The sequence below is a fragment of the Aulonocara sp. 'chitande type north' Nkhata Bay genome, linkage group LG18 (assembly GCF_057382095.1).
Source record: "Aulonocara sp. 'chitande type north' Nkhata Bay isolate Kocher_YH1m ecotype deep benthic linkage group LG18, A_spYH_male_GT1.1, whole genome shotgun sequence".
In the NCBI taxonomy this organism is placed as follows: Eukaryota; Metazoa; Chordata; class Actinopteri; order Cichliformes; family Cichlidae; genus Aulonocara; species Aulonocara sp. 'chitande type north' Nkhata Bay.
Genome location: NC_141361.1, coordinates 411,211 through 428,860, shown reverse-complemented (window position 1 = coordinate 428,860; position 17,650 = coordinate 411,211). Strand labels below are relative to the sequence as shown.

General features: G+C 41.9%; 1 protein-coding gene across 11 annotated transcripts in view; it reads right to left on the bottom strand.

Annotated features, from left to right (window-relative positions):
• amph (amphiphysin) overlaps nucleotides 1–17,607 on the bottom strand; it is a 48,882-nt gene extending 31,275 nt beyond the window's left edge. For 10 of the 11 annotated variants that reach the window (XM_086271662.1, XM_086271664.1, XM_086271665.1 and 7 more), the window contains exons 1-7: nucleotides 17,476–17,607; nucleotides 16,960–17,040; nucleotides 15,881–15,935; nucleotides 12,719–12,813; nucleotides 12,533–12,628; nucleotides 12,348–12,455; nucleotides 12,137–12,222 (exon numbers count right to left, since the gene is read on the bottom strand). In XM_086271662.1, coding sequence (XP_086127788.1) covers nucleotides 12,137–12,222; nucleotides 12,348–12,455; nucleotides 12,533–12,628; nucleotides 12,719–12,813; nucleotides 15,881–15,935; nucleotides 16,960–17,040; nucleotides 17,476–17,544 — 590 coding nt within the window. In that variant the 5' untranslated portion in view covers nucleotides 17,545–17,607. Of the gene's footprint in view, nucleotides 1–12,136; nucleotides 12,223–12,347; nucleotides 12,456–12,532; nucleotides 12,629–12,718; nucleotides 12,814–15,880; nucleotides 15,936–16,959; nucleotides 17,041–17,475 lie in introns of those variants that run through there. The other variant, XM_086271668.1, reaches the window with a different exon arrangement.
• Nucleotides 17,608–17,650: the final 43 nt, after the last annotated feature.

Below are 17,650 nucleotides of genomic sequence, written 5' to 3'. Positions count from 1 at the left end.
TGGCCCCGCCCCTCCCTGAGCCGGTTCTTCCGGAGGTTTCTTCCTGTTAAAAGGGAGTTTTTCCTTCCTACTGTTGCCAAAGTGCTGCTCATAGGGGGTCATATGATTGTTGGGTTTTTCTCTGTATCCATTATTGTAGGGTCTACCTTACAATATAAAGCACCTTGAGGCGACTGTTGTTGTGGTTTGGTGCTGTGTAAATAAAATTGAATTGAATAGAGGAACTGCAGGAATGAGTCACTGATCCATAGTCTGATCAATTACCAATTCAATGAAACATATTTGTTCAATATGTGCGGTGAAGGACATGTCCTGGTCAAAAATGACTCCAAGGTTCCTCACAGCATTACTGGAGGCCAAGGTAATGCCATCCAGAGTAAGAATCTGGTTAGATACCATATTTCTAAGATATTCAGGGCCGAGTACAATAACCTCAGTTTGATCTGAATTAAGAAGCAGAAAGTTAGCGGCCATCCAGGTCTTTATGTCTTTAAGACATTCCTGCAGTTTAACTCATTGGTGTGTGTTATCTGGCATCATGGACAGATAGAGCTGGGTGCCATCTGCATAGCAGTGTAAATGTATGCTATGTCTTCTAATGATGCTGCCTAAGGGAAGCATGTATAATGTAAACAGAACTGGTCCTAGCACTGAACCCTGTGGAACTCCATAATTAACCTCAGTGTGTGAAGAGGACTCTCCATTTACATGCACAAACTGGAGTCTATTAGATAGATATGATACAAACCACTGCAGCACAGTAGAATAGAATAGAATAGAATAGAATAGAATAGAATAAAATTCAACTTTGTTGTCATTGCACATGCACAGGTACAGGGCAACGAAATGCAGTGTGCATCCATCCAGAAGTGCTTTAGTGATATAGATATATTACAATATATATTAGCAATAATATAGATATGTGAGTATATTACAGAAATGGGTCTATTATGGTATGTTATAATGTACACGGTATGAAGTATGTTGTGAATATTCTATAACTATATGTACAGGCTGTAGTGAGTACAAGCTATGTACAGGCTATGAACAGGATATAAATATGAAAAACTATACAGAAATCTGAGATATACAGCTATACAGAAATGGGAACTATGCAAGTTGTAAACAGTTGTAGAATTAAAATTATCATATTGTACAGAATGATTATTTACACAGAGCTATACAGTAGTGCAGTTAAAATAAGTGAGATATGTGGATAATTTCTACAGAGGTATGTAAAGTGCTAGTGGTTGTGAGTGGTGGTTCAGTCCATGTTATTATTGTGTGTTTGACGGTACAGTTGTCCATTGTGTGTGTAGGTGGTTGTGGGTGTGTGTATATGTCCAGTCCATGAGTTTAACGTGGGTCAGATGTCAGGAGGCAGAGTTCAGGAGTCTGACAGCTGTGGGGAAGAAGCTGTTCTGGTACCTGGTGGTCTTAGTCCGGAGGCTCCTGTAGCGCCTCCCAGAGGGCAGGAGGGTGAAGAGTCCATGTGATGGGTGACTGGGGTCTTTGATGATTTTCCCAGCCCTTTTCAGACACCGCTTCCTGTAGATGTCCTTTAAGGCAGGAAGTGGTGCTCTGGCGATGCGCTGGGCAGTTTTCACGACCTTCTGCAACGCCTTCCGGTCCGAGGCAGAGCAGTTCCCGTACCAGACTGTTATACAGTTGGTCAGGATGCTCTCGATGGTGCAACGATAGAAGTTCACCAGGATGTCTGAGGACAGGTGGTTCTTCCTCAGAGTCCTCAAGAAGAAGAGGCGCTGGTGAGCCAACCAGCTTGGAGCAGTTGGTCGTCCAGGTGAGATCCTCGGAGATGTGGACTCCCAGGAACTTGAAGCTGCTCACACGCTCCACAGCCGTCCCCTTAATGTGGATGGGTGGATGTGGGTCAGCATTCCTCCTGTAGTCCACGATGAGCTCCTTGGTCTTCTCGGTGTTAAGCAGCAGGTTGTTTGTGTTGCACCACTCAGCCAGACGATCCACCTCCTCCCTGTAGGCGCCCTCATCGTTGTCACTGATGAGGCCAATCACCGCGGTGTCATCTGCAAACTTAATGATGGTGTTGGAACCATCAGCAGGTCTGCACAGTCGTGGGTGAAGAGGGAGTAGAGGAAAGGGCTCATCACACAGCCTTGTGGTACACCGGTGTTCATTGTGATGGTAGATGAGCAGTGGTTATCCAGCCGGACATGTTGGGGGCGGTTGGTCAGGAAGTCCAGTAACCATTTGCACATGAGGGAACTGATGCCCAGGTCTGTCAGTTTCCTGATGAGTTGTGAGGGGTGGATTGTATTGAATGCTGAACTGAAGTCTATAGGGCTTTGGAGCGTGATGTCACGGGGGTGGGCGTGGAAAGGATTTTGGCCCGATCCGCCATTTTGGGGGTCTAAGTAAGGAGCGAAATCATAGCCATGGTTCGTACTTGCTGTGTGGTCGGCTGCAATGTTCGATCTTACGACCGGCACGGGAATAAGTTTGGATTGTCTTTTTATGCTTTCCCAACCTGGAAGCAACATGAAGGAGCTCATGTATCGGATATTACCAAACGAAGGCGTCTAGCCTGGATAGCAGCCGTGAGACGAGCTGATATCATGTTCTGTTACGTCTCCAGATATCAGCTGGTGTGCTCAAGACATTTTCATTCCGGTAAGTTCTAAATATGTTCACATCACACTTTATAGCTGAATAATATCATCGTCTCGGAACTTATAGAAATTGCGATCAAACATAGAATGGAGTGACTTGATTGGTTGATGTAAAGACAATAAATGAAATGAGACAGGAAGGACACAAATTGGCGTTAATAATTTACCCGATTATCAATGTGTTAATTTGCATGTACTTTACAATTATGGGCATATAATATGATAACGATATTTTAGCAGTTAAATGATAAATGTGTAACATTAATTATGGTGGGGGGTGGAAAATGGCTATTTCACTCGATGCACTCCAGCTGACTTACTTTGATGACGTACTCAGAGTTTGGCGGCTTGAAAATAGCCAAATCTTGCACCCAGCCATTTGTAAATTGGATGTGCGCCTCCAGTGACTTGTAATTACGAAACTGGTTCGCTGTGTAAGCGCTTACTCCACAAACAAGATACGTGAAGATATCGGGGTAGGACAGTGGCGGTAAGTCGTCTGGGTCTTTACTCCACTGCCGTATTTCAAATGGGTCCAGATTTGCGATGCACTCTATTTTTTTTCAAGTACCGCTGCTTCGCCTCTGGACGCAATCGGTCTCTATACCGTCCGTTTTCTTTTGAGCTGCTTTTAAGCATGTTTCTTGTCATCGTCGTTCCAACACAGTGTGTTTGTTTTGATTCGTAGACCCCGAAAATGGAGCTGCGCTCCCACAATGCATTGCGGCGTGACGTCAACTCCAAAGCCCTATAAACAGCATTCTGGCGTAGGTGTTGTTGTTGTCCAGGTGTGAGAGGACAGAGTGCAGTGCGATGGAGACTGCATCCTCTGTGCTCCTGTTCTGGCGGTATGCGAATTGGTGGGGGTCCAGGGTGGGGGGAGACAGGATTTGTAGTGTGCTAGGGCCAGCTGCTCTAAGCACTTAGTGATGATGGGGGTGAGTGCTACTGGGAGGTAGTCATTGAGGCTAGATGGGTTGGAGTTTTTGGGTATCGGGACAATGGAGGTGGATTTGAAGCAGGCCGGTACCACAGCGTGGGCCAAGGACAGGTTGAATATGTCTGTCAGCACTCCTGCAAGCTCCCCAGAACACGCTCTGAGAACACGCCCGAGGATGCCATCAGGACCTGCAGCCTTGTGGACATTACCTGTAATACCTACAGCATGTTCTAATCGCTCTAATAGGATATTATGGTCGACAGTATCGAACGCTGCACTGAGGTCTAGCAGGACAAGCACAGAGACGAGTCCACTGTCAGAGGCCATAAGAAGATCATTTGTAATCTTCACTAAAGCTGTTTCTGTGCTGTGATGAGCTCTGAAACCTGACTGAAACTCTTCAAATAAACCATTCCTCTGCAGATGATCTGCTAGCTGTTTGACAACTACTCTTTCAAGGATGTTTGATATGAAAGGAAGGTTGGAGATTGGCCTATAATTAGCTAAGACTGCTGGGTCTAGAGATGCTTTTTGAGTAAAGGTTTAACTACCCCTTGTGATGTCCACGGGTCATTTTTGTCCTCTAAAGAAATCTTTTGCTATCAAAAATGTGTTTTTTATTCATCAAATGGTCTGAAAATAACAGAAGTTATTCATTACTATACTATGAATGATTGGAATAAGTTTTAAGTAATTTGATTTATTTATGTGGTTTTTATTGAATTTTATAACATTGGTGGTCCTCGTAGGACAAAAATGACCCCAAAGTACAAAGTGTTGCAAAGAGCCGTATTTTCACACCATACTGCTTTCAAACATCTTTGATCTTGGATCACTGATGTGTGGGGTCAAGCACTGGTCATAACAACCACAACAGGCAGCACAATGAGGAGGCAGGTGCTCTATATTCAATGAAATTTTATTTATACAGCGCCAAATCACAACAACAGCCGCATCAAAGTGTTTCGTATTGTAAGGTAGACTCTACAATAATACATACACAGAAAGTATCCTCAAAAGCCTCCATTGCACTGGAGATTTGCATACTTTGATGAGCATACTTTTTTTTACCATGTTGTGCAAAGCAATGACCAGTAGGACAAAGCACATATTGTCCTCTAGTATAATGAGGAGGGAGAATCAATGTTCAGGAAGATCCAGGGTTAGAAGATATAGAAAATATTTGTCAATATTTAGAGCACATGCTACCCTTTCTCTGAAAAAGCACATCAGCCACCTGCAGAAGTGGAAGAAGGCTATGAAGTGAAGAAAAGTGATGAAGAATCTGAACTATGTTCAAGTAGGTTCTCAGGCATCCAGGACATGGTAGTCTGAGGAGCTTGGAGAGAAAGTGACTGGGCTTCTTGAAGTTTCTTGAATTTTCAGAATGTGAAACTGAAATAGAAGATGTGTCAGAGGACTACACATCATCCATTTCAATTATCAATCAATCAATCAATCAATCAATCAAAAAATGTAGCACAAAGTGCTTTACATAGTTAAAAGCAGCCCACCCCACCCTCCAACTCACTCCCCACACTCTCATTAACATAAATGATGTGAATACACACATACACCCCCCCCCCCCCCCCCCCCCCACACACACACACACACACACACACACACGCACACTTAAAGAGTAAAAATTGGGCTGGGCTCGCATGAGCCAAGTGAGGAAACACTATAACAGGGAGCCGTCTGCACCGGGAGCCGGTCACAGACCGCAGCCTCCAGGCTGGGCACACAGCAGGAGGGAGGCCAAGGAGCCCCCCAGCCAGGCTAAGAGGACCCTCAGAGACCCAGCAGCCAGTCGATCACAGCCCCGGTGCAGAGAGCGCCCTCTGAGGAAACACTGGAGATATGACACAATAGGATATATACAGGGTAAAACGATAAAGTAAATAAGAACAGGATACAATATAAATATAAATAGAGTAAGAAGATTAAAAAATGAATAAGAATAAAATCAATAAATATTAGGTAAAGTCTAAATTAATAATAGAATAACAGGATAGAATAAATAAGCATAAAATAAATAAACGCTAAGTAAAAGCTAAATTAAAAAGGTGGGTCTTGAGCCTGTTCTTAAAAACATGTACGTTCTCTGCGGCCCTGAGCTCCTCCGGCAGGCTGTTCCACAGACGAGGACCATACCACTGAAAAGCTGCCTCTCCGTGAGTATGTGTCCTGACTTTAGGGACAATTAAAAGGCCAGCACCAGAGGACCTCAGGGTCCGCGAGGGTTCGTATGGTAAAAGCAGATCTGAGAGATAAGAAGGCCCAAGACCATTAAGACATTTAAAAACCAATAAAAGAACTTTAAAATCGATCCTGAAACACATGGGGAGCCAGTGCAGCGATTCTAAAACCGGTGTAATGTGGGCCTGCCCTCTGGTCTTCGTCAGCACACGAGCTGCCGAGTTTTGCAAAAGTTGTAAAGTTGAAATATTCTTCTTAGGAAGACCAGAGAGCAGGGCATTACAGTAATCAATGCGACTGGTAATAAAAGCATGCATCAGCATCTCTGTGTTGGCCCGAGAGAGAATAGGGCGGACTCTGGCTATATTTTTTAGATGATAAAATCCAATTTTGGTCACATGTTTAATATGTGGGATAAAACCAAGCTCAGAGTGAAAAATAACACCCAGGTTTTTCACTTGTAGCGAAGGACATAGTGAAAATGCCTCTAATTTAGACAAGAGTTTCTCTCTCTGAGCCTTGGGACCGACGATTAAAACTTCAGTTTTGTCCTGGTTAAGCTGTAAAAAGTTTTCTGCCATCCAAGATCGTATATCTAAGATACAGTTAAAAAGGGCATCCATTGGTCTGGTGTCATCAGGAGACACGGAGATGTACAGCTGAGTGTCATCAGCGTAACTGTGGAAGTTCACTCCATGCCTCCTGATGACACCGCCGAGAGGGAGCATATACAAATTAAAAAGTACAGGGCCTAAAACCGACCCTTGAGGCACACCACATGTCATTTTATGGATCTTAGAGGAGCATGTATCCATACTCACCATAAAAGATCTGTCAGAGAGATAGGAAGTGAACCAGTTGTGTACAGCACCAGAGAGGCCCACCATGTGTTTCAGTCTGTTTAAAAGAATAGCGTGGTCTACTGTATCAAAGACTGCGCTTAGATCCAGCAGCACCAGGACTGAGAGCTTTTGGGCGTCCCAGTTACATCTAAGATCATTTAAAACCTTTAGGAGAGCCGTCTCTGTGCTGTGGTTCACCCTAAATCCAGACTGGAATATCTCCAGGATCTGTCTATCATTGAGAAAATCAGTAATCTGAGTAAAAACAAGTTTTTCTAAGATTTTACTTAAAAATGGTGAGTTGGATACAGGTCTGTAGTTATTAAAATCATTACAATCCAAATTGCTCTTCTTCAGAAGGGGCCTCACCACCGCCGTTTTAAAGGCAGCAGGGAAGACACCCAACTGAAGAGAGCAATTCATCATGTATAAAAGCTCAGCCTCAAAAAATCCATAAAGTGTTTTAAAGAGTGAAGAAGGGATTGGATCTAAAAGACATGTGGTGGGTCTCACTGTGGAGAAAACTTTCTGAAGGTTCTCAGCATTAACCAGGACAAAGCTGTCCAGTGTCTCCTCAGGTACAATCGAGCCCTCAGATGTGTTTACAATCATATCGCGATTAGATAAAATATCAGATCTGATGGCGCTGATTTTTCCCCTGAAGTGGTCTGCAAACTGCTCACAGAGTGAGTCTGTGGGGGTTCTTTGGGAGCTGTTAAAATCAGGGTTAAATAAATGATCTATGGTGGAAAAGAGGACCTTGGGATTATTTTTGTTATTACTGATTATTTTGGCGAAGTATGAATTTCTTGAATTCCTTAATGTATTATTGTACATTTTAAGTTGCTCGCAAAATATTTGATGGTTGATAGTATTTTTATTTTTCCTCCACCTCCTTTCTGCTGCCCTGCAATTTCTTTTGAGTTTTTTGACTTCTTCGTGATGAAGACAAAGAATCAAGCAGGAAAGAGGAATCAGCTGAGACAGAGGAATATTTGCAGTAACGTGAGGAAACACTGATCTGGTCTTCTAACCTTCCCAGTGACAGACGATGCCTGACTCTCTCATGTGCCTCAGAGAAAGATGATCTACCACAGTCCAAGCACATGTGCCAGGTCCCATACTCCTTCAGTGGCTTTTCTACTCGAGTACTGAAAGCATTATACACAGTGTATTCTGCTTGTATTCTGCTTTTTAACGTTCACGTGCCAATGGATGCATCAGAGACCAAGTTGGGGTTCAGTAACTTGCCCAATGACACCTTGGTAAGAACTCCAGACTAGAGCACACAGAGATTGAACCAACAACCATCCAATTAGCAGATGACCTGCTCTACAGCCAACTCGATGACGAACAAGGAGGGACAACGAGAGAGGAAGAAAAATGGACCGAATGCAGCTGTAGGCATATGTGGGTGTGTTGATTCTTACTGCCGTGCATCCAGTAGAGTCGCTACGGCCAGTTTATGACATCCTGAGTCTGGTAGAGAAGTTTTAAAGGTGACACAAGATTAATCATAGAAGCACAAAAAGGACATAATTTCTTGATAAAGACACAATAGATGATCGTCGTTCATGACACAAACGTGCTCCCATTTGAGGTGTATGGTGTGTGTTGGTGTTGACTTGACTTGAAACACAAGTGGGTGTTCCTCCTGCTGTGATGTAAGATCCTGGTACTGATGTGACTGTATGAGCACCAAGTCCCCTTCAAAGGACTCTGTCCCCTCCAACAGAACATCCAAGTAAACCAGGGAACTTTGAGACAAAAACATGGGCAGCATGTGATGCAGGTCCAGCTGTACATGGAACATGCTCTTGTGCGATGGCAAACCGTCTGTCCTGCAGTCAGGACACGCGAGTTGTCCCTAACATTGCAGGTTTCCAAAAGAAAACAATCACCTGTAACAGCTTGTTTACTGTATATGACCCTTGGCCTGCAACTGCAGAAAGAATGCTGTCCATGATGGGACCAGTGCAGAGGAATAAACCTGAGCTTCCTCCTGCACTTGGGTCAAATATGGACACGCCTTTGTCCTCATGAAAGTTTGCCTTCACTCAGACTCATGCCCTCCTACCATGCCAAAATATAGAAAACTGTCAGGCAATGAGTTGGAATAAAGTTGAATAAAACCTTGAAACACAGAGATGGATGATATTTTATACTTGTTGCTTTATAAACAGTCAAAGCAAACGGGGTCATTTTTGAGCCCTGAGGACCACAGGTGTGATTATGTGCTGCCATTTAAAATTTATAAATGGTTCAAAAAAAGAATTCTCACTAAAGTTCAACATACAGCACTCTGTATGTTGAACTTTAGTGAGAATTCTTTTTTTAATTTTTAATTTTTATTTTTTTTTAAATATTTAATTTAATTAAATATTTAATTTTCTTGTTTTATTTTCGCTAAAAAACAGGGTGTATTTTTTGTAAACAAGGTCTGGTGGCCCTAAAATGTAAAATGTTGGGTAAATTATGTGTTAATGTGTTGGTCTTAAGTAAAACTAAGGTGTAACACTGAATTGATTGTCAATTTATACTTTTTACTTTAAAAAAACAGTCAAATGAAGTGGGGACATTTTTGACCCCTGAGGACCACCAGTGTGATTATTTGCTGCCATTAAAAAATTTTTATAAACGCTTGAAAAAAAACTTTCTCACTAAAGTTCAACATACAGCACTCTCTAGTTATTCAGATAGTCAAAATTATCTAAACAATTAAATATTTTATTTTCTCAATTTGTTTTCGCTAAAAAACAGGGTGTATTTTTTGTAAACAAGGTCTGGTGGCCCTAAAATGTAAAATGTTGGGTAAATTATGTGTTAATGTTAGAGATGGACCGATCCGATATTACGTATCGGTATCGGTCCGATACTGACCTAAATTACTGGATCGGATATCGGAGAAAAATAAAAAATGTAATCCGATCCATTAAATATCACGAAAGCACCTCACAAAACTTGCAACACGCCGTAACTCACCTCAGAACGTTAGCACGTCAGAGCAGTATGCATCACGTGATAGAGCGGCTGTGGCATGCGGGACCTGTGGTGGTCTGGATAGCATTTGGAGCTTCGCTAGCAACCCGGCATTTCATCTCCGACAAAGTTATCCCGAGAGAAGTAAAGCAAGTGTGTAAGTCCATCTCTGAATGTAAAGCATTCCTGCGTTAAGCTTAACAAGCGATATATGGAGCGACTGCCTCTCCTGCTGCTACTTCAATCATGAAACTGCTTAACGATCAGCTGATCGGCTTTTCTGTCGCGAGTCCGTCTCTCTAGTTTGTTTTTGGCCCACTTTGCACCAGAAAGAGTAAACCAGCGGCTGAACAACAGCAGCACGTTTAAGCTTGATCAGCTATTGTTAGAATGTATTTAATATTACTTTCTACACCAGGATCTTTTTCTACGTAGCTGACGCTGGTAACTGTGCAGGGGCGGATCTAGCAAAGTTTAGCCAGGGGGGCCGATAGGGCATTAACAGGGAAAAGGGGGCACAAAGACATACTTTTCTTTCTTATTCTCATTTAAAATGTCGAGCTTTTAATAAATAATTATCTGACACCCAAAGTTTTAATTTGATGTAAAATGAATAGAAGTCAATTACTGTATATAGTAACTATTAAGTCTAATATATATACCCTAGTAAGCTATAGTACTTTTTCCCTTTGGGAAGGTACCATCTGTGCAGTCTGCAATTTTGTTGAAGAAAGATGTTGAATCTATTTAATATTTCTTGAAAAATAATTGATTTCTGTGCATTTTTTTTCACACTGCATCAAATTAAGGTTGATTACGTCGATTAAGCATCATGAGGTGGAGCGTGAGGGGTGGTTCCCTATTTTTTATTTTTTTATTTTTGTTGTTGCTGGGAGTTGGAACCCTATTAGTTAGGTTGCTTAATATTTATGCTAAGTACTCTTTAAAATACCAGAATAGGGAGGATGGTGTAGGTTTAAGTTTATTAGATTGATCAGTATTGCTGAACTATGAAATATTTTTTTTTGCATACAGGTATAACAGAATAGCTTTAGTGTAGTTGTTGTTTTAAACTTGAGTATGAACTTATACAAAATGCAGCAAGATATTTAAAAAACAGTTTTGTTGATTAAAAAACACTATATCGGATTCATATCGGTATCGGCAGATATCCAAATTTATGATATCGGTATCGGTATCGGACATAAAAAAGTGGTATCGTGCCATCTCTAGTTAATGTGTTGGTCTTAAGTAAAACTAAGGTGTAACACTGAATTGATTGACAATTTATACTTTTTACTTTAAAAAAACAGTCAAATGAAGTGGGGACATTTTTGACCCCTGAGGACCACCAGTGTGATTATGTGCTGCCATTAAAAATTTATAAACGCTTGAAAAAAAACTTTCTCACTAAAGTTCAACATATAGCACTCTCTAGTTATTCAGATAGTCAAAATTATCTAAACAATTAAATATTTTATTTTCTCAATTTGTTTTCGCTAAAAAACAGGGTGTATTTTTTGTAAACAAGGTCTGGTGGCCCTAAAATGTAAAATGTTGAGTAAATTTTGTGTTAATGTGTTGGTCTTAAGTAAAACTAAAGTGTAACACTGAATTGATTGACAATTTATACTTTTTACTTTAAAAAAACAGTCAAATGAAGTGGGGTCATTTTTGACCCCTGAGGACCACCAGTGTGATTATGTGCTGCCATTAAAAATTTATAAACGCTTGAAAAAAAACTTTCTCACTAAAGTTCAACATACAGCACTCTCTAGTTATTCAGATAGTCAAAATTATCTAAACAATTAAATATTTTATTTTCTCAATTTGTTTTCGCTAAAAAACAGGGTGTATTTTTTGTAAACAAGGTCTGGTGGCCCTAAAATGTAAAATGTTGAGTAAATTTTGTGTTAATGTGTTGGTCTTAAGTAAAACTAAGGTGTAACACTGAATTGATTGACAATTTATACTTTATACTTTAAAAAACAGTCAAATGAAGTGGGGACATTTTTGACCCCTGATGAACTGCATTGTATGCAAATCGGGAGGACATCACAAGGGCTACAGCCAGCTTGAAGGCCTGTGGTACACAGCTGATTATTAGAGATAGGTTGATCATATTTAAGATCGAAGCATTAATTAATGGCAGGACTTCTTTGAGCAGTTTTTCTAGGAATGGGGTCTAAAAGACACGTTGATGGTTTGGAGGAAGTAATTATTGAAGTTAACTCAGAAAGATCAATTGGAGAAAAAGAGTCTAACTTAACATCAATGGTACTAAGAGTAGCTGTAGAAACCATCGCAGGTTGCTACATATGGCCTGGAACTAATCAGTGTTTTAATAATAACTTGTTCAATCTATCAGGGATCATGTACAAAAGCAGTCTTCTCTAAGATGTCAGTATTAAAATCCAGACTCAAACCAGGAGCTCGTTGTTCAGGAGCTTTAACCTTTTTTCTTATAAGTTACTCACCCTGAAATTTTAGTTGCCCACTCAAACCTAGCATGCTATGTCAAAACTCACCGATCCCAAAGAGTTGGCAGTTCTTCCTGTAGACCAGTATTCAACTCATCAAACACCTTCTGTGCCTTTTTGAGCTCCTCCTCTGCCTACAGACAAAGTTCATGATTAAATCAACTACAAAACACCTGCACAGATACAACAGCTGCACAGGTAACAGGAAACAGCTGATCCTTTATCTTGTGAATGTCCGTCTACACATGAAATGACTCACTTTGATCATCTTGCGGTCATTCTTCATCCCAGACGTCTGCATGGTTTCCATGTGGTGTCGGGCACTGTCATAGTCAATGAGTTTGCGGCTTCTTTTGGCGACACGGGTCTGAAACGAAAAGAAGTTGAGCTTTCATGACATGCATCCATTTCAGAAAATCATTCCCTAACCAAACTGTTGATTGCCTTGAGATCTGGAAACTGCTGCAGGTATGCATCCAGATTTAGCAGTGTCGAGTCCACCAGCTTGTTGTGGAAGTCTTCCCACAATGCATCACAGTCCTGCAGAAAATAGAAACCTAGGTTTATGGTACATATTTCAGGTGGATTTTGGTGTTCTTCTGTACTCTGGGATGTTTTTATGACTCTGACCTTCCCGATGGTCAGGACGTCATCCTTTCCATGCCAGTCGGGTTCATAGACTTCGTGCAGAGACTGAGTCAGGTTGATGGATGCTTGCTGCATCCCTGCCAATGACAGTACAATTTCAGCTGGTGGTCACAATGGCAACATTTAACTTTGCTACTCACTGCGTAAAGAAGATAAGCTTTTCTCTATCGTCCTGTCTGGAAATTTTAAATAGTGAGGTCAGAGCTCTGCCCACCTGCGCCATCTAACTGAAACCTTTTCTGTGAGGCTATGTTAGTTTACTCAGGAGTTGTAGTTCAATTTAATTCAGTTCCATTTTAATTATACAGCACCAAATCATAACAGTCACCAATTATTACTTCCAGGCTGGACGACTGTAATTCATTATTATCAGGAAGTCCTAAAAACTCCCTGAAAAGCCTTCAGTTAATCCAAAATGCTGCAGCAAGAGTCCTGACAGGGACTAGAAAGAGAGAGCAGATTTCTCCTGTTTTGGCTTCCTGTTAAATCCTGAATTGAATTCAAAATCCTGCTCCTCACATACAAGGTCTCAAATAATCAGGCCCCATCTTATCTTAATGACCTTGTAGTACCATATCACCCTATTAGAGCACTTCGCTCTCGCTCTGCAGGCCTACTTGTTGTTCCTAGAGTATTTAAAAGTAGAATGGGAGGCAGAGCCTTCAGTTTTCAGGCCCCTCTTCTGTGGAACCAGCTTCCAGTTTGGATTCAGGAGACAGACACTATCTCTACTTTCAAGATTAGGCTTCAAACTTTCCTTTTTGCTAAAGCATATAGTTAGGGCTGGACCAGGTGACCCTGGATCCTCCCTTAGTTATGCTGCAATAGACGTAGGCTGCTGGGGATTCCCATGATGCACTGAGTTTTTCCTTTCCAGTCACCTTTCTCACTCACTATGTATTAACAGACCTCTCTGCATTGAATCATATCTGTTATTAACCTCTGTCTCTCTTCCACAGCATGTCTTTATCCTGTCTTCCTTCTCTCACCCCAACCTGTCACAGCAGATGGCCCCGCCCCTCCCTGAGCCTGGTTCTGCTGGAGGTTTCTTCCTGTTAAAAGGGAGTTTTTCCTTCCCACTGTCACCAAAGTGCTTGCTCATAGGCGTTATAAATAGGGGTGGGTTTTAATAATCGATTCATCGATTAAAATGGATGCTGGCTTGGATAATGTAATATCGATTCATTAAAATCCTGAATCGATTTTTTTATATAAATGTATTTTGCCCAAAATTCCAGAATCTCAGGTAGAACGTCACAAAATTTCAACAACCACCAAACATTTAAAACAGTAAATGAGAGCAGGAACACGGATTCTGCACAAAGACGTAAACACAAAGCGCGGACCTGCGGATCAGAATCAGTGAGATGTCGCCTTTCTTACCTGACGGCACGGACACGGTCGGGGCTGAAAGCCAACAGCTCGCTGATTCTGATGTGTCGGCGGGTCCGCGCTTTGTGTTTACGCCCTTTTTGCGCTGATTCTAAAGCTGCTAGTTTGATCTCTCTCCAGACAATATTGACTGAACCAGCAGCAAAAGAAGATCCAAACTACGCTTCACATAAACATCGTCATGGACTCCCTCTGACTTTTGCTGTTTTGCTTCCACCACAATAAAATCACACTTCATGCACAGCTCTCTCTCTCTCTCTCTCTGTATACTTCAAGAACAGTTTCCCGTCTATCCCTGAAATCTGTTTTCTGCATTATTCGCTTGCTTGTTACGCACCGTCTACCGTTGTTTACAGCGCTGTCGGCCGCTGTTTTTTTTTTCCTTTTACTTACTTCCAAAAAGAAAACCTAATTTCTGCCGTTCAACAGGCTTCTGAACAAATTTAAACTTTTTAAAATTATGCAAAATGCAAAACGCTCAGCTGTGTCTCTAATAAAACCGCTGTAACTTCAGAGGTGATGTTCATAAGTTGATTAATGATTTTCTTTCGTTTTTGATCTACTGCAGAATATTTTTATAAAATCTCAGGCCAGGAAAATCACCTCCATGTTTTCTGTGTTTTATCTTCAGCTGCTTTGACACAAAGGCCTCTGCTGTGATGCTCACACCTGTGATAAAGTCTCGCAAGTGTCAGCTTCCTTTTTATAGATACAAAAATATGTAAATGTACTGATCTGAATTATAATATTTCTGGCTGTCTGAGGCAAAATTTCCCAGATTCAAATCGAATTGAATCGAATCGTGGATCGAATCGATTCAGGACCTTGTGAATCGGAATCAAATCAATTCTAGAAATCAGTGACGATACCCAGCCCTAGTTATAAAGCACCCTAAAGCGACTGTTGTTGTGATTTGGTGCTGTATAAATAAAACTGAACTGGGCGCCTCCTGGGTGAGGTGTTCCAGGCATGTCCCACCGGGAGGAGGCCCCGGGGCAGACCCAGGACACGCTGGAGAGATTATATCTCTCGGCTGGCCTGGGAACGCCTTGGTGTTCCCCTGGATAAGCTGGAGGAGGTGGCTGGGGAGAGAGAGGTCTGGGCCTCTTTGCTTAGGCTGCTGCCCCCGCGACCCGGTCTCGGATAAAGCGGATGAAGATGGATGGATGGATGGATGGATGGATGGATGGATGGATGAGTTGAATTGAATATTGAATAGAATCCTAGTGAGGGGCAGCCAATCATAACAAAGTAGTCTTGAAGGGGAAGAAACTAAAAAAGCTTTTTTAAGACAGAGGATGAACTGATGCCACATTCCAGGTACCTCGTAATTCAGCAGTGGCATCACTCCTGAGTTCATATGTTTCAGTAAGAAAGTTTGCAATGTGAGAAAACAAAACAGGATTTGTTTTGGTTCTTAGCAAGATAGAGTCCTTCAGTTATTACTGACAATACAGCATAATAATATTTTTTGTACTTAAAAACTCCCCTGCAGCACATTCATGGATAGAGCCTGGTCAGTACTCTCTATGTCTTATTTAGTGAGTCACAAATACACCACAGTGGCAGTACAGATTCAAAGTTGACTGCCGCCATCTTGGACTGTTTACTTCTGTGGCTGCTCTGACTTTCCAAGTAGGTTGCAGCATTAGATAATGAAAGATCATTATAAACTGTGAATCATGCAAAGTGTCACTGAAGACGTTTCTTTCATTTGAGGTTTGTATCACGTAGATAATGAACCATACAGACCTTTAATGGCAGACATGTAGGCCTTCATCTCCCTCTGCAGCCGAGAACCTTCAGTCTGGCAAAGCACACACAAACGTGATATCAGTTATTTTACACTGGAGGAATTTGGTTTCCACATTTTGCAGAGGTTTCCTCCTGTTCAAAGGGAGTTTTTCGTTCCCACTGTCACCAGTTTCTTGTCTGAGTTTTCTCTTTATATTATAGGGTCTTTATCTTACAATATAAAGTGCCTTGAGGCAACCGTTGTTGTGATTATGCACAATATCAATCAAATCAAACATAAACTGAGGTTTTTCACACTAAAGGCATGAACTGAGCTCTCTACGACACAGGATTTGGAATCCAGGTAACTTAAAGTTTAACTCTGTGTTTTCAAGGTTACACAGAGTGTTTACGTCTTACCAGGTTACATTGCCATGGTAAGTGGTGCTGTACTCGCCTCACATATTCTGTTAACTGCCAACTAACGAATCAGATCTCTGGAAAATAAGGCCACTGCAGATCTGTTAGAATGGCTGAGATCTCATCTACAGCACGCCTGGGCATTAAAAACACCTGGTCACGTGGCTGCCTGGCCCCTTTCAGGTCAAAGGGAAATTTGTTAAAGCATATATCATGCAGTTTCTCCCCATCAGAGAATGGCTTACCGTTTACCAGAAAATCACAATGTAATTTTGTTGCTTTTATTTTGAAAGCAACTCTTATGTTACACATTTACATCTGTATAAAATTGAAAGTCTTTGAATTTTTGAAATTAATGTGAATGCTGATTAAACAGTGATCAAACATTGGTGTTTTTACATATACACTGTCTGACTGTGACACCTGCTCCCACCAGCAGTGGTTTATAATGAGGTCAAATATGGAGACAGTCAAGTTCAGCTTATTAACCAATTTGTCAGTAATTATCCAGCCTTTGTCTTCAAGTGTCAGTGAGAGCTGTACATCCAGAGCAGAGCATTGAAGTCTTCGACCTTCCAGCTCTGTATAAAATCTGTAAGTAAACTAAGCCAAGTTGACCTGGTAAATGGCCTGTATTTGTAAAGCACTTCACTTAGTTATCCCAGGTATCGTCTTACCTCCTGCCTCCGGAAGTTGATGACCACCTGTTCAAACTGCTCATCTTTGGTCTCGTCTGCTTTTCCCAACTTCTGCAGAACCTGAAAGAGAAATCACATCAAAGCGCCTGATAAATAAAACTAAGGTAGCACAATGACGTCATCACGTCGTGGACAACATTGTCGACCTTGGACCTGGGAAATACGTCACTAACGTCTTTAATTTTCAAGAGGAAAACGTGCGTGACGCGTTTTACCGCACACGTGACATCACGATCTGCTTCAGCCAATCAGAACGTGCTCTATTTGTTTTTGATGATTTCTCCGTTTCTGATGATTTTTCTCCTCAGCCCGTAGCTAATCACGTGACCTCCGAGCGGCTCAATAGCGGATGATCAGTAATACATCGATCCTCATGTGTGAGCGATCGGATTAGAGAGCGGCGGTGACCGGGCCTCCTGCAGCCGCCAGCACCGCTTCTCCATCCGCCCTCCGCATCACCTCCATCACCTGCTCCTCCTCTCCTCCCCCTCTCACCTTCTCCTGGGCTCGGTTCAGGCGCTTCTGCACGTTCTTAGCGAAGATTCCCGTTTTAATTTCCGCCATGACGACCGCACCGAGAGAGAGCGGAGGATTACCGGAGACACGGGAGGGGGAGGGGTGTGTAAGTGTAGTGGGGCGGGGCCGAGGACTCTTTGCTCCTCTGATTGGA